This window comes from Cryptotermes secundus, unplaced genomic scaffold (assembly GCF_002891405.2).
Source record: "Cryptotermes secundus unplaced genomic scaffold, Csec_1.0 scaffold152, whole genome shotgun sequence".
NCBI classification, from domain to species: domain Eukaryota; kingdom Metazoa; phylum Arthropoda; class Insecta; order Blattodea; family Kalotermitidae; genus Cryptotermes; species Cryptotermes secundus.
The window spans coordinates 124324-150197 of record NW_019720705.1 but is presented as its reverse complement, the minus strand read 5'-3'; the positions used below and the strand labels follow the sequence as shown (position 1 = coordinate 150197).

The 25874-nt window shown below is 36.9% G+C and overlaps 1 protein-coding gene across 5 annotated transcripts in view; it reads right to left on the bottom strand.

Moving 5' to 3' along the window:
- Nucleotides 1–25874, bottom strand: part of LOC111871194 (polyadenylate-binding protein-interacting protein 1) — a 36067-nt gene that overhangs the window by 9074 nt on the left and 1119 nt on the right. For 4 of the 5 annotated variants that reach the window (XM_023864107.2, XM_023864133.2, XM_023864126.2 and 1 more), the window contains exons 2-7: nt 24726–24840; nt 23735–23895; nt 14433–14558; nt 11918–12142; nt 6969–7078; nt 3067–3289 (exon numbers count right to left, since the gene is read on the bottom strand). In XM_023864107.2, coding sequence (XP_023719875.1) covers nt 3067–3289; nt 6969–7078; nt 11918–12142; nt 14433–14558; nt 23735–23895; nt 24726–24834 — 954 coding nt within the window. In that variant the 5' untranslated portion in view covers nt 24835–24840. The remainder of the gene's footprint in view (nt 1–3066; nt 3290–6968; nt 7079–11917; nt 12143–14432; nt 14559–23734; nt 23896–24725; nt 24841–25874) is intronic. The other variant, XM_023864140.2, reaches the window with a different exon arrangement.

The window sequence follows — 25874 nt, the reverse complement described above, 5'->3', positions numbered from 1 at the left end:
CACACACCTGTGGGTAGACACATAAATCACAACAAAAACAGGTTAAGAAAAACAACTGCAATATACTATGGTGTGTCCAATGCTAAAAACAGACTATTACTCATGTAGTAACAGCATGGCAACCTACAGTGAGACAATGCATGCTGCTCAGTTACAGTGAAGAGAAGATAAATTAAATGCATGGCCAATACAGCACTGAATGTACCAATATATGCCTTTCTATTCTTCCTGTCAATCTCATATGGTGGATTTTCTCTTATGCCAAAAAACGGAAATGCAATCAGTAACTTACCTGTAAAATTTACTGCACAAACATTATTCCTCAAATATAAACTCAAGCTCTCAAAATGCCTGTAACATCACCAATCAGAATACAAGTTATACTTTTCTTGGGATATTATCAAAAATATTCAAAATAACTTATTTTCTTTGCTTTTCAGTATGTCTCTATGTAGGTTTCACAGTACCAGTAGCAACCATTCTCTAGCAACAAGCAAGGAAGTTGCCTCAAGAAGTCAAACTTCCAGCCTGCATTCATGAAGAGCATGGTTCAAATCTTGGCTATCCTGACTGTGGATTTTCAAGGCCTAAACCACTTCCATCCCTTCAAGTTTACTGGACATGGATATCCTCACATTATCTAATACTAAATAAGCACTGCAGATAAATAAGATACAAAACATCCATGTAACACAGACTTTGTTGGATTTTAAATTCTCTCAGCAGTGACTAAGAGGCTGTATGTATCTCCTTGGATGCAACACCATAAACTCTGACGAAAGTCAAATGACATTTAACATAAATGTATCACCCCAATCTTCAAGTTGAGGTGGAAGCCAAACTAGAAACCAGTATGAACCAGGTAGCAAGCAGAACTTTAAAGGACTACATGATGTTATATCCCAAAGACAGAAATCTTCAACATATACTTTGTATAACTGTGGTAACACACAAAAACCAGAACTGTTCACAATTTCATGAGTACTGTAGTACTTGGGGTTTAACACCATATAGCCTGGTAGATGGTTACTAGTGTTTCACAGGAACACACTACCTCCAACATCAAGGTATAAGATGGTAGCAGTATGTTCATTAAACCCATCCACCAGACCACATGTATTATAAACCAGAAGGCAACAATAGGAATTTTCACAGTATTTTCTGTCAACAGTCTTCCGTAGCTTCCTGGACTAATTATATGAGACACTGGAAGAAGAAAGGAAGGTTGTTAGTTATAGGGGGTCATGAAAATCCCTCTCCCAAAAAGGAAGGATGGAACGTATGACGATTATTATTAAAGCAAAGTTTATAACTACAAATTGTTTCATTAAAACCAGCTGCAAAAGAGAAAAAATACAAAATATGGCTTCATACAGGGAGTACGTAAGTAAATGTCCACGAAACAACATACTCTGTTCTTAATATTGGATACACCACAGAACTGTGAAGATAAAGCTGAAGGAACTGCTTAACAGAAGTAACTTCTAAGAGATTCATACAGTTAGCGTGGATCATACAACAAAAATTCATTATATGCTAAATACTTTAAATCATTTGGAGCCCATTTTAAAATTGTATTGTACATGCTAACCTATGTTTATTACAAATCTAAACTGCGAAGAGGTAATTTCTTAACAAACAGGTGCAAGAACAATATACAGTAAAACTTGGTTATAGCAACATCGGTTTCTGCGACACGTTGTCTGTTGCGTCAAATATTCAGTGGTACGAACTAATTCCTCATAAAGCAACTGTTTTTATACCTTGCTTAGTACGACATGCACAAATGCATCAACCTCGTATGTAACGTCATTTTCATTCCTGAATTTCCCTGATATTGTGGGAAAGTTCGATGTGTCTGCCCACCCTCACTTTCTCTACTTGCTGACGTGACTGTCCTGGAAGAATACGTTTAACAGAATGGTTGCGTAAAGTCAATTGTGATGAACTAGGTCAGTATGACTATGAGGCATATGCAACAATAGACGGCACTGTTACAACGGAGGCACAAACAGACGACGATATTGTATCAGAAGTGAAGAAGGATAGAGAGGAGGAAGATGAGGAGGGAGGAGAAGAATGTTCCGAAGTCTCCATCCCTACTGTGAGTGACGCGCTTGAAGCCATTAGGGTTGTGAACTTGTTTTATGAATCCAGGGGAGGCAGCAGTGAAATTGTGACAAAAATTATGGACATTGAACGTAATTTAGAAAGTGTGTATTGGGCAAGTAACAGGAAACAGATGAAGATAACTGATTACTGTACTCGTATCTAGGTACAGTAAGGCACAACAATTGATGTAATCTACTGTAATCTGGTGAGTAGGCCTACCTTTAATATACAGTATTAGTGCGGTGTGTATTGTCAGTGAAATGCGCTGTAATATGTTTTTGATATTATACATTTGGGCAAATCCACGTTAATGGTACGTTAGTCTGTACTTAACTACGTATTTCACTAAAAAATGCAACATTTTAACTCGGTTTTGGTAGATTTTTACGTGACTAACATAAGGCTACTGTGGAAGTGCCCATTTCAGTTACGACATTCGTTTATAACAACACTATTTTTAGGTCCCTTTTATGACATTATAACCAAGTTCTACTGTACATACTTTCTCCCATATGAGTTTTGGCCACTAGAGGGCATGATGTTAGTTTCTCAAAGATACCACACGTGCAGTTTTATTTAGGAAGATGGGCTGCATAAATTATTAAAGTTTAATCAAAATAATTTGGACCATTTTCAAGCGAATCATGATTTTAGTTTTGCAGCCCCTGTGAAGGGCCCCTATTTCTTGGAGCTACAATGTTCATATCCATTAGGAACTGACCTATGATGGATAACTCTTTAGTAATAAATGCAAATGATATTCACCCAGTCATTCAGGTACACAATCATAAAGACAGACAGATAGAAAGTATTCCAAAAACCACCTTTTTGTAGTCAGGGCTGCTGAAAATGTGTAAATCCATCAGTCTTGAGATAATTTCTTTTCATGATCACAATATTTTCTCATACTACACATATAAAAAATATACCTTTACACAAAACAAAATCACTAACCTTGAGAACTTGACATATACATTTAATGTTTCCAGATGTTGCATTACTGAGTAATAAAGAAAGAGCTTCAAGTAATGCTTTTCCCAGAATTTCTATCCTTTGACCATAACCTTTTGCACATTCCAGCTGCATGAACAACTCTGCCATAAACAATACATAGCCATGTAATCTTCCTGGATCTGTATAAATATAATTTGATATTTGTGCATGTTCTTGTTGACACCTGCAGGAAAAACAAACATATATCACAGCAGAACAAAGTTCAGAGTACATGATTAAATAAAATGTTTTTTTACTGCATTAATAAAGTTCTGATCTCAAATGATGGCTCCTTTCACTATGGCAAGTTAAATCGATAGAAGATACTCAACATCATTATTGTCATAATCAACACCACCATTCTTAATATAGTAAAAGCTACAATATCCAGCACTGGATGATACAGAAAGCTCCTATTAACTGGAAACTAACTATGAAAACAATGATTGAAAGAGTGAAATACTGGAATCTTGTTGGTTTCTTTTTTTAGATTATAAATACACAATGTTAAGTCGTGACAAAAAGGGAACATAAAGTGTGGCAGAGAAAACAGGAGAGCACACTGCAACCATGAACCAGTTAAGAAGAGCCTTCTGGATCATCCAGTGCTGGACATTGTAGCTTTTACTGTACTAGGAATGGTGGTGTTGGTTATGACAACAATGATATTGAGTACCTTTTCTTGATTTAACTCACCATAGTGAAAGAAGCCATAATTTGAAACCAGAACGTGATTAATGCAGTAAAGAAACAGACCACTTGTTATGTATATTACATAAGTGTACAAAAGTATACAGTACACACTTGACAGGCACATTCAGCAGGCATTATAAATTACATGCCAATATATATGACCTCCTTATTACTAATAAAAAAATTAACGGTAGCTTCTGTGAGAAAGGAGAGTGACATCATATGACTTCAAAGGGATTTTGTTTTAGAAAAACTGAATAATCAAGACCATGAACTCTTCCCTTATAATAAAAAGACAAATTCAGATGTTCACTGATAGCTGGTAGGGACCCAGGATAGCGACTGGCTGGACAACCGAGGGGTCGGAGTTCAAGTACCGGTACGGTCAAGAATTTTCTCTTCTCTAGGTCATCCAGATCGGCTATGGGACCCAGGCAGCCTCCTATGCAATGGCTCCTGGGCGCTTTTTCCCCAGGGGTAAAGTAGCCATGGCGTGAAGCTGACCACTCACTTCGAGCTACTGTCAAGGTCAAGAAAATATGGATCTATACATCCACTCACCCATACGCCTTCATTGCATAGTGCTTAATTAGTTAAGCACAGGGGACAACTTTACCTTACTGATAGCTAGTACTTACTCAGACTGGCACGAAGTCGAAACTACTTGCCTATAGTAAATAAATAAACAATCTATACTAAAGCTCCACTATTTGCAGTTATTACACACACTATAAGAAAATTAAACACATGCACAAAAACTATTTCAATGTAGTTTAAACTCAATCAAGATTTTCTTTTTCTTTTCCTAAATGTGATCTTTATGTAACAAAATAAAGCATTTGTTCTTTTTGTAGATTTACCTACTATGACCAAGAATAAAAGGCTTTAACAGCGTAATAAATTACATTTCAATTAAATATGTGTTAAGAGATATGTAGACCTACACCTACACCTAGACCTATGTACCTACACGTACACGTAGTAAAGACAAGCAGCGGCACGCACACAGGAAGACCACACAGAATAACACCTGTACAGTGTGAAACAAGAACTAGCCGCTCCAGCACTTTAGACATAGGGCGAGTAACCCTAACAATTTTAAATTCTAAATTTAAAATTTAGAGAAAATTTTAAAGGATTTTAAAATCATAACTAAAGATTTTATAGTGCTACTACAGGAAAATTTGACGTGTGCAATATAATCTACATACCAGACACATATCAACGAGGTAGATGTTGATAATACGAAAAATAACAATGCGTTTTTAAATGTTAAATTTTAGACTGGGTTTCAGTGTGGCAGCAACGTTAAGAGTATACACCTGATGATGGCCGATAGAGGCCGAAACATGTAGTGTAGAAGAGAACAAGATCAAAGACATATAATATATATTGTTTGCACTTGGGACGGAGTGTGTATCATTTATCGTGTAGAGTGCAACAGGATGCTGAGATATAATATTGAGAATAAGAGACTTTGGTAATCTGCTGACTGTTGAACATATAAGTTCAGAGATGTATGAATATCATCTCTTTTATTTAATCATTTACAAGACCATAAGACTGTAAGGAAACAGTCCTTAAGAAGTTTTAATCAACTGGTATAATTTTAATTACTCTTCCATTACCAATTAACTGATTGTAACAATCATCAGTGCAAAGCATAGTTAATTTTAACATACTCAAATTTCTTACAACAGTTTAATTTCTGTGTTTTCATCTATATGACCATAATTTCCACCAGCAGAAAAATTCTTTACATTTCATAAATAAAACACTGTTGCCACATAGAACTAACATTATCATCACTGCATGGGCTGCGCCATAGCTCAAGCAGTTAGTCGCTAACTTCCCATCGCGGCAGCCCAGGTTCGATCCCGGGTCTGGCCAAGTGGGATTTGTGGTGGACAAAGTGGCACTGGGGCAGGTTTTCTCCGAGTGTTTCAGTTTCCCCTGCCAATCTTCATTCCACCAATTGCTCCACAATCACCCTCACCTATCATCTGGGGATGGTACAATATGGCAGAAGTGGCCGCAGTACAAGAGACTTAGTCCCACCTCAACAGAAATAAAAAAAATCATCACTGCATTCTATATCATTCTTATNTCATCATCATCATCATTATCAGTAATCTGTCAGACGACAGGTCCACAGTCTCTTCCAAAACAATTCCTCCACTTAATGCGATCTAGAGCTTTCTCCTTCAAATGACAGTACCCTCTTCTGTCCCCAAGGTCATCCAGCATCTTCTTACATCTTCTTGTCACTTCTATTCGCCCCTCTATCTTTCCTTCAATTACTTCTTTTAGAAGGCATTTTCTGCGTAAAACTTGACCATTCATCCATCTCTTCACAAAAAAAAAAAGAACCCAAGAACTGCTGAATAGGTTTTCACAAAATCTGACAATGAAGAATTTTTTCAAAACTTACCAAGCTAATTCAATTCTTATTTAGATGAAACAGTTTTACTTACCACTTTACATGAAGATCTACAGGCATTTCTGCATTTATTTTGAGCAAAAAATGCTACTATTTAAAAGAAAGTCTCAAGTTTAGGCTCCACTGGATAGGATTGTTTATGTAATTGGTGTTCTGTTACCACATGACTCTTGAGGCATAAACAGTGCATATACACTGAATCTCCTTTCAGTGTACATAACAACAGTGAAGCATCAGTACTGATTGTTTATTCATACAGTATAGGCCTGTACTTTCAACTTCTGGCTAATTTTGATACATATCGGGTAATAGTGAATACCTGCATGTGAATTTAATATCTGTGTATTGCAAGGGAAGAATTCATCACAGCCTTAATTATTATTTGGTGAATCTAAAATAAGTCACCTCCATAATTACAGAATATCACTCCCCTTTCTTGCATCAGTTACATTATTCTTATCGTATAAGTACCTTAAAGAACATGTAATTTGTAATTCATTCTGCAAAATGAACCTCCTAAGTACACAAAGCATGCTTTTCAACTTTATTTAAAAACACCTAAACTTTGTAGGTCTTCCATCGTAATAAACACACATATTTCTCAAAGCAAAAATTCTGTACTTAATCAGCAAATATTTATGCAGGTAGATTTGCAGATAACATTTCAAGATACTCTCTAACTGCCATCATTATCATCAATACATTTAAGGAAAACTGCATCCTTCATTACCTATTTAGAAGAAAAGTTCTGAATGTTGACCTTTCTCCTGGAGGAAATTCGTTGTTAAGGAAGTTACAAAGTCTTGCTCCACTGTACCGGAAATTTGGTTCCATTATTGACTGAAAGTAAAGGCTAATATTACAACATTATCAGGCATACTTAATATATTTGCAATCACATGTGGTATTTGAGATTTACGTCATCATCATCATCGACCAGCAGATGATGTGTCCAATTTAATTTTGGTTCCATCTGGTTTTCTTTGACTTTCTTAATGGTGTATTCTATAGCAAAGTTGAAAAGCAATGGCGATAAAGCATCTCTTTATCTTAGACCAGGCATGTCAAACTCAACTTGTACAGAGGGCCACCTTGGCCCTATAAATAATAGTCTAGGACCGCACTTCAAAATAGAAATATACATTAGATTTTGATACAAGGAAATTTAATTCTATTTATTATTTAGGAATAATTTCAATATAATTACCTAAAGTGGAACACTTATATTTTTCCCACAAATCAAACATGTAATTTTACCTTCTATTTCACAACAGAAATAAGAGATTTCCCATTTTTCTTGAAAAACACGGCGCTCACTTTCAATACTTCTTTTTTTGCTACTTGAATTTTTTGAAAGTGACATGCCCTTTAAAAGTTACTGTACATATACAAGAAAACTCATAGTTGATAATTTAATGTTTAATTATAACCTTTATATGTTCATCACAATGTAACATCAGCACCGGTCGCTGTGTGAAAATGAACTGAATGACAATGTACAACAGACTACTGGACTAGTAGGAAGGTGTATCTTGTCTCAGTGGTCATAAAAGTGAAAGTTTGCTAGCAGCCCATTAGACAATAACTGGGGGTTGCAAGCTAATTTTGAAGGTAGAAATCCCTTGCACTTGTCTGTCAGTTGCCACCCTCCTTGCATTCTTACTACGCCTCCAGAAGGGATTCTTGGAAATACTTGAGGTGGTGAGGCTGTGCAGATTTTAGTGCATTAACCTTCTGAAATAAAATAGTTTGTCCTTCAGGAACTTTACAAACCGTTAGTTGGACAAACCCTTCTGCAATTCTCAGAAACACTTTTCCTGCAGCCTGCTAATTTATGTCTGTGTGAGACCTCTTGTCTTCTGGTCTGTTGGAAAATTGTCTTTACAAAAAATATTTCTACTAAAATTTTAATATTGATTTTAATATCAATTAGCTCTAAAAGTTGAGGGGCCACAATTTGTGGCCATGGGGGCTGCATGTTTGACACAGCTGTCTTAGACCATTCTGAATAGGAAATATCAGACAAATGTTTACCTACAATAAATTTACTATACAATGCGTTCAATGATCAAGGAACAACATCGTAGAGCAGACACAATATTTCTCACAGAGTGCTGCTGACATGACTGCACTCTTGCTAGCAGGGAAAACGGGGAACGGCACAGCAGTCATGGAGAAACGTTCCATCCCCTCTATGCTTGTGTTTATCAGTGCTAATGACTGATTCTGCTATCGGCAGTTACAGCAGCGATCTGTGAGAAATGTTGTGTCTGCTCTATACTGCTGCAAGGTTTCCTATCACTGAATGCCCTGTAGGTTTCATTTAAACACATTTTAATAAGTCTGACTAGTTTCACGGCTACCCTAAACTCTATGAGGACATTGTACAATACTTCTCTAACTTAATCTTGTGCTTTCTTGATGTCTATTAATAACTGAAGGGCTGTCTCACTGCACTCCATTTTTTTCTCCAGTATCTGACAAATGCAGACTTCCTCTGTGGTCTAGCAGTCAGAGTTCCTGGCTACAGATCCAGAGGTCTGGGTTCGATTCCTGGTGCTACCAGATTTTCTGAGAAGTACTGGGTCTGGAATGGGGTCTGCTCAGCCTTGTGAGGATAACTGAGGAGTAGGGACCAGATTTTAATGCAAGTGCATATTTCTTTCTTGCAACCAGAAAGTATGCTCGTTTGGATATATGTACTTCATTTCTTAAATTTCGGACATGGTTTAATGGTGAATATAAATGCATATTTTGCCTGTTTTATGAATAAGTATCATATTTTCGAACATCTCTATTTATACTGCATATTTCCTTTTTAAAATGTTTATCATATATATTTTTTAATTGTATGTTCAAATTTTCAACCATGGTCATGTGTATACAATTTTTCCTTTCCGTATTAGAATATGTTGCACATTTGACTCAACATTTTGTCATGATTCATATGTCTGATGCAATACCCAGGACTGGACTTACCCAATCACTCTACTCGTAACTTGCCTCATCCGCGTACTATCAAAGTGGCCGCGAAGAGATTAGTCTGAAGCCATCACATGTAGCTGCTATCAACATAATACTATTCAACTGATAAGGGACTTCACTTATTTATTTCCAAAGTCTCCATGAGGTTCGTTACGCTTCTTCATTTCAAGCTGGGGGCCATTCACATTAGTGGTGACTAGTCTGTAGTTAAGTTTGTTTAGCTTTCTGTAGTCGTGACAAAAGTGAAGGTAAGTCAGAAAACTAAATTACAGCTGTATCAGTGGGAGTTCAAAGGAGAGATGATAAGTACGGATAACAAAATTCTTTATTGCCGAGCGTGTGAGAAAACAGTTGGTTGTGAAAAACACTATCAAGTGCTTCAGCATTTGAACACTAATATACACAAAGAGAATATTAAAATTAAATCCATGAAAAGTGCTCCTGTTCCAAAATTGCTTAGTGAATTTTCTAATAATAGTTTTTCACAGTTTTCCTTTGATTTATGCGAAGCCTTTTTAGCGGCAGTTATTCCGCTGTGGAAACTAACCAATTCTACTTTGAGAAACTTCATAGAGAAGTATACACAGTGCAAAGTGCCGGATAAATCTACTGTGCGCAAAAATTACGTGAAGCAGTGTTACGATCTTACAATTGAAAGCATTAGAGATAAGATTCAAGATAATTTTGTGTGGGTATCAATCGATGAAACACAAGATTGTGAGGGATGGTTTATTGCAAATTGTATAGTTGGATCCCTTAATAAGAATGAACAATCTACCTCATATCTTCTTGCGGTACAGCAATTTGAAACCACAAATAGCTCCACAGTTTCCAAATTTTTTATCAATTCCATGAATTTACTATGGCCAAATGGCATTCAGTATGAGCGCACATTGCTCTTTGTGACTGATGCCGCAAGTTATATGATGAAAGCCGGTACTGCTCTTAAAGTTATATTTCCAAATATGACACATTTTGACTTGCCTTGCCCATGGGTTGCACAGTGTTGCAGAAACAATTCATATAAACTTTCCACGTGTTGACAAGTTGGTGTCTTCTGTGAAGAAGTTATCTGTTAAAGCGCCATACAAAAAAGAAGCCTTTAAAGCAGTAGCACCAAGCATTCCACTTCTGCCAGAACCAATTTTAACGCGCTGGGGCACATTGCTGTGTGCAGCGAGTTATTATACCGAACATTTAGAAACAGTTAGGAATGTCATGAATACATTTGATCCCAAACATGCAGCATCAATTCAAATTGCCCAAGATGTACTAAAAAACGCAGAGCTAGAAACTAATCTTTCCTATATATCCGCTCACTTCTCTCATCTTCCATCTGCAATTTCCTCACTGGAGGCAAGCAATAGCAATACTACTCTGTATCAGTCGTTAAGAGTGTTCAAAACCACTGTTTCCAAATTGAATTCGGTTCCTGGAAGACTTAGGGAAGTAGTAAAGGAAAAAGTGCACAGCATTCTTTCAAAAAATCCAGGATATGAACAAATTTGTGAAATTGAAGACATTTTAGCCAGTAAACATACTGAACTGCCAAGTAAAAAATCACTAACAATGGAGCAAACAGCAGCTTTTGTACATGCGCCCCTAAGTTCCTGTGAGATGGAAAGAAGTTTTTCCCACTATAAGGACAACTTACGAGAGAATAGGAGGCGACTAACTATGGAAAACCTAAAACATTTAGTAACTGTGAACTGCAACAGAAGAGAAGTTGAAAGTTTGGAGAGCTAATTGTGAATACCATTGGTTTTTTAACTTTGTAATGAAATATGTTGGCTTTGTTGCATGATTTGCATTTAAGTATAACTTTTTATTGCAAGTGAATCATTCAGTGATTACATAAAATGAACTTAAATATTGATTTGTTGGTCTTAAAGTAATGTAAAATCAATTTTAATATTTGGTATAAATTTTTATGTGCATATTTTAGTGCATATTTCGGAAGTTTTTTATGCATAAATGCACACATATTTAAGGGGTTATTAGGGCATAAAAATCCAGTCCCTACTGAGGAGCTATTTCAAGGAAACAGTGACTCTGGTCTATAAAACCAAAATTAATGGCCATGGGTATTCGTTGCACTGACCACGCGACACCCTCTATTCGCTAAAGTTGGCACTAACTTCACCAACAAGTGGCAGTCGCTCAGTCGATATAGTTCACTTGCAGATTAAAATCATGGAGTTTTTTTTTCCGTTTATCTGACAAATGCAAGAAATCTGATCAGCAGATGATCTCTTATGTCGAAACCCACAATGATGATCACCAATAACGTAATTGATGTATGGACTTAACCTTGAAGACACTGGATAAGATTTTGTATGAAGTTAACAACAGTGACAAGCCTCAATAATTACTACAATCAGTTTTATCACCCTTCTGTGAACTGATATAATAATAGCCTCCTTCAACTGCCAAGGCAAATTCTTGCTTATTCCAAATAGAATTAACGAGTAGGCATTTCTTTTCCCCCTCATGTGTATTACATTCCCCACCATCTCAGCCCTCTTGATTTGATCATCCCAGTAATATATGGTGAGGAGCAGAAATTATGAAGCTTATCATCATGCAACTTTCTACAGATTTCAGCTTCTTCCTCCCTGTAGGTCACTCCTCAGACAGAAAAAGGATATAACAAATTTAAATACTGTAAAAAAGGTTAATGAAAGAATAACTCACCTGTTCCACAATTACATTGACTACAGAGGACAATGTCTCTGCATTCCCCAACCAAAGGCCAAAGGTGTCTACCAATGGAGTAATCAGATCATCAAATGTCCCTGGATTCAATGTCAAATGCTGCATTACTCCAATTAGGTGATCTGTTGGGAATTGTTCTTGTCTGGTATCAGCTGTTCGATTTAAAGAGTTGTAAAGAGAACAGTTACCTCCTTCTGGTGCAGCCTGCAGTAATGGATTAATTTAAAATATAATAATTAAAGGTACAATTACTATTTCAACTAAGCACCACGATATCAAAGTTAAAAGAGTTCAAAATTGTAAATAATACTATAACCATCACAGGGTATACTTTTAAATTTTACCATAAATAATGCCAGTATAAATCCACACGTTAGCACATGCAAGGAAACAAGTGACATTTAATAGCTGGCACTTATATCTAAACCAAAATAATCTTCTTGCGAACTAGATATGATACCATGAAGAAAACTCAAGACTTTATGAATTTTTTATGGACTAATAAGTGACTAAATAACTACCCATCCTTGTGAAAAGTGTGCTTAGCCAGTACAAAAATTATATCACAATTGGACATGTTCATGATAGAGCAGTAGAGAATAATTTATGCAAGCAGAAAGAACATACAAAAAAGTGGCCTCAAAAGGTTAAATGAAAAGAATAGCATGTGTAGATACATATGATTAAATTCAAAGAAAAAGACAACACTTAAGTTATATGAAGAATCACCCTGTATAACTTTACCGTTATACTGTAAAATGTAAGAAAACATATTTGTGTATTAGTTTTTGTGTCTAGTACCTGACTTGGCAGTTCAAGGACAGATGACATCTCAGAACATATCAACGGATACTATCAACAAGCATTTAACATCTGAAGAGGATACTATCAACAAGCATTTAACAACTGAAGAGACAGCGTTGCATCAAATACGTACATGTCCTTGTAGTTAGAGAAATATGAATTGTCACTGGACAGCAGTAATGACATGTGAAATTCAGAAATTAAAAAAAGAACTTCAGACTGATCTTCAAGCCAAGTAGGGCTTTTCAGGAATGTAACTTATAAACAAATTACCTTGAAAGTAAATAAATGAAAGAAGAAAACTGTATACTAAATTGAACCCAGCTTATAACAAGTTACGAAACAGATCAGCAACAATGTGCCTGTATGAACTGATGACATTCTTTGTTATTCTGTAAAAAATTATGACTTTCCTGTAAACATGGGCCAGATTTTTGTAAGGGATAGCACTTCTCAAGTATTTATTTATTTTGTAGTTTATTTAAGGACAATGTCAGTAACTCAGACTCTATAGTGTTGAAAGACAGTGTGCACTGAATAGTAAAACATGTGGAAGGAAGCATTCATGGCCTAATTTATGGCATTATCCCAGCATCTGCCATAGGGATTGAGGAAAACCACAAAAAGCCCCAGTACAGTAGTTGGTGCCCTGGCCAAGATGTACGAGGGTAAGTCAGTAAGTAAGTCACAAATGGGTATAGAACTTAAACAAATAAGAATACTGACCTGAAAAATGCTTTTATTTCTCAACATAATCTTCCTGTACATTGAGGCACTTGTCCCATCATTTCACAAGTCCCTGAAAACCAGCAGCATAAAATTCTTTGGGCTGCTGTCGGAACCAGCCATGTTGCTCTTGTATGACAACACACATTCCCATACTGCCAACAAGACAAATGAGATGCTGTGACATTTCAAGTGGGAAATCCTCGGGCATCCTCGGTATAACCCAGACCTTGCTCCAAGCAACTTCCATTTGTTCGGTCCTCTTAAACATCATCTTTCGGCTGAACATTTTCCCAACGATGCTATAGAAAGGGAAGTGAGGGCCTGGTTCCAACAGCAGCCCAAAGAATTTTAATTTGCTGGTTTTCAGGGGCTTGTGAAACGATGGGACAAGTGCCTCAATGTACAGGGAGATTATGTTGAGAAATAAAAGCATTTTTCAAATCAGTACTCTTATTTGTTTAAGTTCTATATCCATTTGTAACTTACTTATTGACTTACTTACATATATCAGGCATTTTCTGAATATAAATGCTACTAATTCAGCCAACTCGCTCTGTGTGTGTGTGTGTGGTCTAATACAACTTTAAGGTTCAATGCAAACAGTACTACACACTTGGAAGCATGTGAGTGTCAGATATCTATAACGACTGTATATTAATGATTTAATGGTATTATGATCTGCTGCACACCTGCAAGTACAAACATCACACACACCTTGATATCAATTAGTATAAATTAATACACCAACATAAGAAAAGTAGCAAACTGAAAACTGGTCAAGGCACAATATAAATTCATAACCACTTGAGAATGGTGCAGCACTAACATAGTCTAGAATTTTCTACTATGTTTGGTTAACTGTTTATGTGGATTAAGACATTTATTACTGGCACACCAAAAATCTGCAAACCTACTAACAACAAACTTTCCATCCATGCACAAACTAACAAGCCTGACAAACCTTAATAACTGAACAAGAGGCCAGAGATGACCAGTTAGAATAAAGTCTGCTTTGCAGGTTTCCCTGTCCAAGTGACCAGTTTGGAATGACTGTCATTTGGAATGGCAGCATGTTTTGATGGGGCACCTACAAATCAAATACTTTTATTCTGACAAAGCACAAGATATTGGATGAAGACACTCTTAAAAGTTAAAGCTGTGGTTACATACAGCACCAGAGTAAACTTATGTATTTTATCTCATATGGAGAACAAACCCAGTTCAAAATATCAGTACTTACATATTAACAGGTGACCCAAGCAATCTTGTGGAGGCTGATGGAAGTGCCTTTGCAAAGTGCAAGAACAATATTCATCAAGTGCTACCTGCATAATGTACAAAGAGTACTGCAGGTGGATTTCAGACACAGGAAAGAGTGTGTCTCTTGGTGAAAGTGTTGAATAAAAATGCCAGTAGACTCCACTTATTACTGGCATTGCGAGAATGTCGAAGAAAGCTCCATTATCTATTCAGATAGTTGATGCACATATAAGACAAAGAATGTTTCTTGGTGAAAGTGTCACTCTCAAATGCTGGTACACTTATTACTGTTATCATGAAGCATGTCAAAGAAACCTCCCTTGTCTATTCAAATAGCTGGTGTAGATACAGAACAAAGAATGTGGAATGCGCAGCTTCAGCAACCACAAGCACAACTTTGCTGATCCAACAAGTGGCATTTACTTACTTACTTACTTACTCATGGAGCTGAGCCCTTCTTGCGGAGCCGCCAATTCTGCAGCTACTCAAGAATTTCCCAGCATTTTATGGAACCCGAAGTTTCATCACCACGTTCACAAGAGCCCTCCACTGGTCCCTATCCTGAGCCAGATCTATCCAATCCATACCATCCCATCATCTCTCTCAAAGATTCATTCTAATATTGTCCACCCACCTACGCCTTGGTCTTCCCTGTGGTATCTTTCCTTCTGGCTTTCCCACCAATATCCTACATGCATTCCTCGTCTCCCCCATTCGTGCTACATGACCTGCCCACCTCATCCTCCTTGACTTGATCATTCTAATTATACTTGGACAAGAGTACAAGTTATGAAGCTCCTCATTATGCAGTTTTCTCCAACCTCCTGCGACTTCATCTCTCTTCAGTCCAAATATTCTCCTCAACACCCTGTTCTCAAACACCCTCAGTCTATGTTCCTCCCTTAATGTCAGAGACCAAGTTTCACACCCATACAGAACCACAGGCAAAATTATAGTTTTGTATATTCTAATTTTTATGTTTTTGGACAACAGACGAGAAGACAAAAGGTTCTGGACTGAATGGTAGCAAACATTACCCGAGTTCAATTGCCTCTTAATTTCCTCCTGAATCAGGTTTCAATCTGTTATCATTGTTCCCAAATATCTGAACTGTGCCACATTTTCAAAACATCTGTTTCCTATCTTTATGTCGTGATTTTGCCCTGCATTTTGGTGATGAGACAGTAACGTATACTTAGTTTTCTCTGTGTTTACTCCTAAACCAACCTCTTTACTTGCGTCAATTAAAGTTTGTGTGTTTTTCTTTATGGTATCTACATTATCACCCAGTAGATTCGCATCATTGGCGTAGACCAACAGCTGATGTGTCCCGTTTAGTTTCAGTCCCACCTGACTTCCCTGGACCTTCCTAATTGCATATTCTAAGGCAAAGTTGAAAAGTAGTGGCAATAAAGCATCTCCTTGTTTTAGACCATTCTGGATAGGAAATTTATCAGACAAATGTTTACCTACACGGACTTTACTATACGTTTCATTTAAACACATTTTAATCAACCTAACTAGTTTCATGGGTATCCCAAACTCTATCAGAATATTGTACAATACTTCCCTCCTAACTGAATCGTAGGCTTTCTTGAAGTCTATGAATAGCTGATGTACTGTCTCATCGTACTCCCATTTTTTCTAAAATATCTGACGAATCCAAAAGATCTGATCCAACAAGTGGCATACACACCGAAAAGGTGAAATGGATTTTGGGGCAGAGAAAATGGCTTAAGTCAAAGCATCAAGGCACTGAAAGTCACCATGAAGAGTCCTACTTGGCTGAGCTTACTAGCAGAATCAATCAACAGGAAGGATCCTTTCAACATCATTCTGGAAACAATCAACCAATACCGGCAGTGAGAAACTGAAATGTAATTATCATGTCTGAGGTTCCCACAGTAATTACTAGAGAGAGGACTATCTTCTGGGATGTTATGCTGTGCCATATAGTAAAGGTTTGATGATGTTTTGGAGGGAGATATTCCATCTCCAAGTTGGCCATCTGCTGCTTGCTTCTAGCTTGTTGCATGCCTTATTTTTTACTCTGAAAATGGATACATTATATTCTTTTGAAACATCTGTGAAATTCTATCAGAGTAAATGGTTCCATATCCTAGAAGACAGTGCTCTTTATTGTTCTAATTTTCTTTCCTACACAAACCTTGTAAAACAGACACAGAAGTTGCCTGAAAATTCTTTGAATCACTGGTTAATACATAAGTATCAAAATATCTGCAAACCATGTGAATCAACAAATCCCAATCTCCTGCCTGAAATATGCCTATATGCAGGGTGGGGCACAGAAATTTCCTTTTTGTGAAGACGCATTGTGAAGGGAAGGGAGGTCACAGAAAAGTGGGGATAAGCTCGGCAAATGCAGCAGTTGTGGAAGTTTCTGTCTAATACCCATTAGTAGGAAACGAGGTGGACGAGTGAGCAGCGTGCGTTTACTGTCAAAGTCTATTTTTCGAACAATCATTCCTGTGTGGCGGTGCAGCGTGCGTTCCACACTCACTTCGGAATTAAGCCCAGAGGTCCAGTTTCTGACCATAAATCAATTGTTTTGTGGGTAGAGAACTTTAGGACAACTGGGAGTGTGGTGAAAAAATTATCAGGATGACAACGGACTGTTACGACGCCAGAAAATGTGGAGGCAGTTTGACAGTCGATTTTGAGATCTCCAAGACGCTCCGCTCGCAAACATGCAGTCACCCTAGACATATCCAATTGTTCAATGCGCTGAAATCTTCACGAACATCTTAATTTCCATCCCTATAAGATGGTTGTTGTGCAAGAATTGTCACCATGTGATTTCTAGAACCAAATAAAGGTGTGTGAAACGTTATTGGAAACTTTGGCCCCTGATGCACTTGTTTTCTTTAGTGATGAGGCACATTTGCACCTATCTGGATATGTCAACAAGCAGAATGTGCACTATTGGAGTGGTAACAATCCCAGAGAGCTCCATGAGAGGCCACTTCACTGTGATAAGGTGACAGTATGGTGTGCGTTGTCAAGAGTTGGAGTTATTGGCCCTTATTTTTTTGAAGAAGACAATCATGCAGTTACTGTCAATTCACAGCGGTATGGGGACATGATTAAAAACTTTTTCGAACACGCTCTTGAAGAACTGCATCTAGGAAATTTCTGGTTCCAACAGGATGGTGCCAAGGCCCACACAGCCCGAGCTTCGATGACAGTTCCCCGGACAGCTCATCTTGCTTCAAGGTGACATCCCATGGGCAGCGCACCCACCTCATCTAACATCCTGTGATTTTTTTATGGGGATACCTCAAGGCAGAGGTTTTTAAACATCGCCCCACAAACCTCCTTCAGCTGAAGAATGTTATTCGGCAGGAAGCAGCCCAAATTCCGGTGCACATGTTGGAACGTGTGGAGGAGAACTTCAGAAAATGGTTGCATCAGTCCATACAGAATGGTGGCCACCACCTTCAAGATATTTTGTTTCAAACTACATGATTTAAAACTTTAAAGTATGTTCTTTCATTAGCTAAACATAAATTTTTTCTATCAGCAATAATTTTTCTTTTATTCGCCTTCAAAAAAGGAAGTTTGTGCGCCCCAGCCTGTACATATAGAAACAGGGATAGGCTATCAAATAGCATTCACTTTTCATTGCAAGTCCAACTACTTGTGTTTCACTGTATAACAATTCACTTCTCAGAACAGAATTAACAACAGTGGGTCACATACAATTCACTTTTTTAATACTTTGTGGCAGATTGTTGAACACTTTTATGCCAGTAAAGTAGACTCCTTTTTGATATACTGATAAAGTTGATGAGGGTAGGTGGAAGTTATATTTTTGTCTAGTATTCATGTTATAGACATCAGAATTTAATTTGAATTTATCTTTGTTGTAAACAACAAATAAGAGAAGCGATAATATGTATTGCGATTGAAGAGGTAGAATTTTTAATTTCTTAAATAATTCTCTACATGAATCTCTACTTCTACATCCTGTAATGATTCTAATTATATTCTTTTGTATTTTAAAAATTATTACACTATGTGAAGAGTTCCCCCAAAATATTAATCCATAGTTCATAATAGAATGAAAGTAGGCATGGTAAACCATCTTCAATGTTTCCTGTGACATAAAAGGCTTAATTGATCTCATCGCATAGCAAGCTGCATTTAATTTAGGTATAATTTGTTCAATATGTATTTTCCAAGACAGTGTACTGTCTACATGTATTCCAAGGAATTTTGTATCAAGTACTTTACAGATTAATTTGTTGGCATAACTGATGTCCAGATCAATTTGGTGGTTGTTTTTAGTTGTGAATGATATGTAATGGGTTTTATCAAAATTTAATGAGAGTAAATTGGCTTCGAACCATCTGTTTAAGGCTTCAAATACAATATTTATGTCATTTTTAAAGTTTTCAAATTTAGAGTTCTTAAATATTATACTAGTGTCATCTGCATATAGAATTGGTTTAGATTTATTGTTGATGGTTTTAGATAGATCATTTATGTAGAGAAGAAAAAGTAAGGGACCTAAAATTGATCCTTGTGGAACACCGTGCTTTATAATTCCCCAGTTTGAAAATGCATTATGACTGGAGTTTTTATTATTTATTTCAACTCTTTGATACCTGTTTTTGAGGTATGATTTGATCCATTCATTAGCTTTGCCAGTTATTCCATAGAAATTTAATTTCGATAGTAAGATATCATGATTAACACAATCGAAAGCTTTTGCTAGATCACAGAAAATCCCTCCCACAATTAATCTGTCATTGAGAGCACTTAAAATATCGTTAGTTAGTTCATAGGTTGCTTTTTCTGTTGTTAGGTCTTTCCTAAATCCAAATTGCTCTTTGACTAATATGTTGTTAGAATTTAAGTGTTCAAGTAGTCTATTATACATAACTTTTTCAAAGACTTTTGAGAATGAAGTCAATATGGATATTGGTCTGTAATTAGAGATGCATTTTCTCTCTCCTTTTTTAAAAAGTGGTTTCATTACAGCGTATTTTAAGCGTTGAGGAAAAGTACCTGATGATAAAGATTTATTACATAGATGATTCAAGGGTGAACTGATGTAAACAGAGCTTGCTTTAAGTAATTTGGTAGAGATTTCATCATATCCATGTGAATTTTTGGGCTTAAGGGATTTAATAATGTTTTCAATTTCCTTCCTTGTTGAGAATTTGAGATTGATATTTGGAAATGAATTGTTAAAGGCACGAGACAGATAGTATATTGGATTATTATTATTATTATTATTATTATTATTATTATTATTATTATTATTAGTATTGTTGTTATTGGAATATGTTTTCTCAGCTAATGAAAGGAAATATTCATTAAATGCACTTGCGATAGCTTGTGGATTGTTAGTGGACTTCCCTTCAATATTCAAACTTTGTACGTCTTCATTAACAGATTTCTTTCCTGATTCAACTTTCACAATATCCCAGGTGGTTTTAATTTTATTGTTTGATTTTAGAATTTGGCTGTTATAGTTATTCTGTTTGGCTTCTTTAATGACTTTTGACAAAATTTTACAGTACATTTTGTAGTGACTTTTTAGTCTTGGATCATTACTGTCCCTACTGGCCAAATATAGTTGTCTTTTGTGTTTACATGAAGTTTTTATTCCAATTGTTATCCAGGTGGATTTGTTTTTATTTTCATTTTTGACTATTTTTAAGGGAAAGCTTGAATAAAAGATCCTCAAGTATGTGTTCAGAAAGCAATTAAATTTAGAATCAATATTATTGCTGTCAAATACATTGTCCCATGATTCATTACTTAATTTTGTGACAAAATCTGCCATCGTATGCTTGTTGATTTTCCTTACTGTTTGATATTGTTGATTACTGGGCTGAAGGTCAATATTATTTATTTCTATGAGTTGAGCATCATGATCGGATAAGCCATTTATAAAGGGTCCTACAGTATAGTCTCTTAATTTTGAGTTATCAATGAATATATTATCTATCGCTGAACTAGAATTATTTTGAACTCTTGTGGGAAAGTTAACAGTACTGGAGAGATTGTAAGATGATAACAAAGAGTCTAAATTTAGTTTCCTATTACTGTCGATGAGATAGTTTATATTTATATCACCACAAATTATAAATTCAACTTTTGAACTATGCAGTACATTTAGGATGGTTTCTAATCTATTTATAAAGTGATCGAAGTTTCCAGATGGGGCTCTATATAAAGTCAGTATACAAATATTAGAAAAAGGAGAGTCTAACTTTAGAGCACATGCTTCCAGATCCTGGTCTTTGCAATAATCTTCTAAATTTATTTTAGTAAATTTTAGGTTTTCGTGTACAAAAATACTCACTCCTCCTTTCTCCAGTGTTTTCCTACAGTATCTAGCACCTAAATTATAATTTTCTAAGTGAAGATGTTCTAATTCCAGCTGTTTCATGTGACGTTCAGTAAGGCACAGTATGTGTGGAAGATTTGAATTCATGGAACTTATTAGTTCATTTGTTTTGTTTCTCAATCCTCTTATATTCTGATGGAATATTCTTAGTACTTTATAATTAATTGAATTTAGTAGACTGCAATTACCTTTTCCGATTTCTATTGGTTCACTTACATTACTGTCTGAAAGATTAGTTTCTTTTGCAATTTCTTTTACTTGATAAACTTTACTTGCACTCTTTATCCTAAAAATGATTCTGAACACCCATGACAACTGGAACGTGTCTGCCCTTAATGCTCTCTGCAATGAGTCGCGTCAGCTTGTCCTTGCCTCGAGGATTAAGATGCAAACCATGGACAGTATGTTCGCTCCTCAATATTGAAGTAATACTATTCGACCGATAATGGACTTCATTTGTTTGTTTCTGAAGTCTCCATCAGGTTCACTATGCTTCTTCATGTGGAACTGTAGGTCATTCACACTAGTGGCGACTAGTCTGTGGTTAAGTTTGTTTAGCTCTCTGTAGCCAAGCCAAAAGTGAAAGTAAATCAGAAAACTAAGTTACAGCTGTATCCGCAGGAATTCGAAGGAGAAATGATTACTACCGATAAAAAAATTTCTTATTGCTGAGCATGTGAAAAAACAGTTGGTTGTGATAAGCGCTTTCAAGTGCTTCATCATCTGAACATTAATATACACAAAGAGAATATTAAAATTAAAACCACAAAAAGTGCTCCTTTTCGTAAATTGCTTTGTAATTTTTTTAAAAATAATTTCTCACAGTTCTCCTCTGCCTTGCGGCAGATAGTCCGCTTTGGAAACTAACCAATCCTACTTTGAGAAACTTCACAAAGAAGTGTACAAGTGCAAAGTGCCAGATCAATCTACTGTGTGCAAAAATTACGTGAAGCAGTGTTACGATCTTACAATTGAAAACATTAGAGATAACATTCAAGATAACATTCAAGTGTGGATATCAATGGATGAAACCCAACACTGTGAGGGATGGGTTATTGCAAATATTATACAACCATAGTCAATAAGTTAGTGGACTGACCGCAAAGCATCGTTGCACTGCACTACAGTGGATAGGTTGAAGCACAATATGATGCCCTGTCAGTTCACATCTCGTCACAGCAAGAGGCAGTTGTGTGCAAACAGTGTAAGCAGAACTATGGCCTCTATTGTGAACTGAAGTTAAATGCGAGTGGTGGAAATCAAAGATGTGGCAGTCTGAACAATGGGCAAATCCCCTAGCAAAATGTTTAACATGATGAAGCAAGTGTACAGCGAATAAGCTTTGGGCCACAGTGCCGTGTTAAAGTGGTACCAACATTTTGCGCAGGGGTGAGACAGTTTGGCTTATGAGCGTAGTGGTCGGCCAAGAGACGGTCAGAACTGAACACAAGATCAAAGAAGTTGCAACGTTGGTACGTGCCAACTGCTCCCAATTGATAGATGATACCACAGCAGCAGTAGGGATAAGCCATGGTACATCCCACAAAATTCTCACTGATGACCTGAACATGTCATGTGTTACCCAGAACTGTGTTCCACGCGTCCTGACACAAGACCAACGTCTCAATCACAAGACCATTTGTGGTGATTTGTATCAGTAGTGCTGACAAAGATGAGACATCTGTCAACCAGATCATTACAAAAGATGAAACATGGTGTTTTCTTTATGTTCTGCAACTGAAGCGACAATTGACCACCTGGAAATCACCATCATCGCCAATAAAGAAGAAACTGCGACATGAAAGGTCAAAAGGCAAGGTGGGTGCTTGAACTGTTTTAACCAATTTCAATAAAATTCAACAATAACTGGAACTGACTGTAACCAAATTATAGAACAATTAAGTAGAAAAAGCAATCAAGTGCAATAATTACATAAAATTATTTAACTGATAAGTTTCTTAATTACTTACTTACTTACTTATGGAGCTGAGCCCTCTTGAGGAGATGCCAATTCTGCAGCTACTCAAGAATTTCCCAGTATTTTATGGAACCCGAAGGTTCGTTACCGTGTTCACAAGAGCCCTCCACTGGTCCCTATACTGAGCCAGATCAATCCAATCCATACCATCCAATCCCATCTCTCTAAGATCCATTTTAGTACTGTCCACCCACCTATACCTTGGTCTTCCCACTGGTCTTTTTCCTTCTGGCTTTCCCATCAACATCCTATATGTGTTCCTCTTCTCCCCATTCATGCTACATGCCCTGCCCACCTCATTCTCATTGACTTTATCATTCTAATTATACTTGGAGAAGAGTACAAGTTAATAACCTTATAAGGTCAAAATATATTGAAGCACCATCCATAAAAGTGACAATATAGTACGCCAACAGTCTACAAGCATGGCAATAAGTTGCTCCTTCAAAGCTGCTACCGCAAACTAAACCACTAAACAATACAGTATTACACTCCAATCCTGTTTATGTTACAATGCAATGTCATCCTGAAAAGAAAAACATAGCAGTGCTCATGTGCATCTGAAATGTGCTATGATTCACACTAGCAGCACAGTTTGAGATGTTTATTTAAGTGGTATATAAATTACATATGGATGTCTCACCTCTTCACATTGCAAAGAAGAACTGTAAGATTCTTCTGGCTGCTGAGATATAACATTTCTTGGATAAAATTCTTCAGCATTAACAGATAATTTTGAAGTCTTTGATATGTTCTCTTCAGCATCTGGATCAAGTTGAACATTATTACTGTTCACTGCAATACCTGACGCAAGAAATATAAATCAACACACAGCAACTTGAATATTACGAACAATACAACTACTAGTGTTAAGCTAATTTACATTCATGTGCACCATTAACACAATACATCTTATCACAAGATTGCCCACATACATCAACGCATGGTAGCTGGAAAAAAGCATTACACCTATGAGAAAAGAAGTAACAGAAGAATAACAAAAATTATGCAATGACACTGTTTAATTACAGTCTCACACACAAAGTTTCAAGAAATCTGTATACGAGTTTAGGTGTTAGTACGAGATCACAGATAGACAGAAAGAAAGACGAGACACCTTCCTTATGTTGTACAAACCCTGAAAAAGAATACTTTCAGTGATGCGAGTTTTACCAAACATAGGAAACAAATAGGTTAAATAAAAGCTTTTAAACAGTTATCTTGAACGAATTCCATTCTGATAACGCCCTACGTTGGTTATGGCCATGCAGAGACCCGTTGCTAGGTAACAACAGCAAAACAAACAACAAAACAACGGTTGCGGCTAGACAACAGATTCTCAATATGCAAATAATACATGCAACCATTACTGAGTACTGCCTTTGCAAACAAACATGTTCCCACAGCCATGAATCCATACACAACAACAGAAGAATTACTGGAAAAGGTGTCTTCTATGTGGGCCATGCCAAGGGGTTACCAATGGGAGAGGTTTATTGTTAAGACCCTCAAATGACTAGCAAAAGTAGAATGAGAAGACTTAGCAAGTGCTCTAGTGATTTGTAGAGTGTGGAGATTGGCAACAGCACTATAATTCCTTGTATGTACATATAACACTTCAGTGGCCTGCATACCAATTCTCTTTTCTGTTTGTGGACGCCGCAACTCTTTGCGATTCTGTCCTTGCTGCCAAATTCCACGACCTCTTCCCTTAGGTACAGATGATTCTTCTACAGGATTCATTACTACCTGTAAGTTGTAATCAAGCATAAATTTCATCCTCCTTCTGAAAGTTAAGTTGCTAACTAACTACACAGAACTGAGCCCTTCTTGAGAAGCCGTCAGTTGTGCACCTACTCAAGAAATTTCCAGCATTTTATGGAACCCAAAGGCTTGTTACTGTGTTCACAAGAGCCCTCCACTGATCCCTACCCTGAAGCAGATCAATCCAATCTTTACCACCCTATCCTCTTTAAGATACACCTTAATATTATCCACCCACCTACATCTTGGTCTTCCTAGTGGTGTCTTTCCTTCTCGCTTTCTCATCAATATCTTATATGCACACCTCTTCTCCCCATTCATGCTACACTCTCTACCCATCTCATCCTCCTTGACTTGGGCGAAGAATAAGTAAAAAAAAGTAAAGCTATCCCTGTAACAGGCCATGAAGGCCCATAGGGTTGTGAGATGTTGAGGGTCCCACATTATCTAGACAATCAGCTCAAAGATGGCGGTAAGGTTGTCAGCCTTATGCACCAGCCATGCTTTACTCCCCAGGAAAATTATTTAATTCATTCCTGGTACTCATTTCTGTTAGAGGCTGAGTCGACCCCAGGGCCCTAGTGCGGCTGGAAGGATTAGGTCAATTGAGGAAATCCAATGACCTCATTGGGACTTGAACCCGCGACCTTCCGGCTTGTAGCATAGTGCCTCAACCAACTATGCTACTGCGTGCCCCCTTGGGAGAAGAGTACAAGTTATAAAGCTCCTCATTATGAAGTTTTCTCCAACCTATTATCTAATCCCTCTTCGGTTCAAATACTCTCCTCAGCATCCTGCACTCTCAACATCCTCAGCCCATATTTGCCTTTAATGTCTGAGCCCAAATTTCACTACCATACAAAACTAAAAGCAAAATTAAAAGTATTCAGTATTTCAATATTTATGTCTTTAGATGAAATGTGAGAAAACAAAAGATTCTGAACTGAAAGGCATCACCACAGAACAGAAGCTGCTGTGTCCCAGTCAACTTCAATCTTATTTAGTTTTCTTGGACCTTC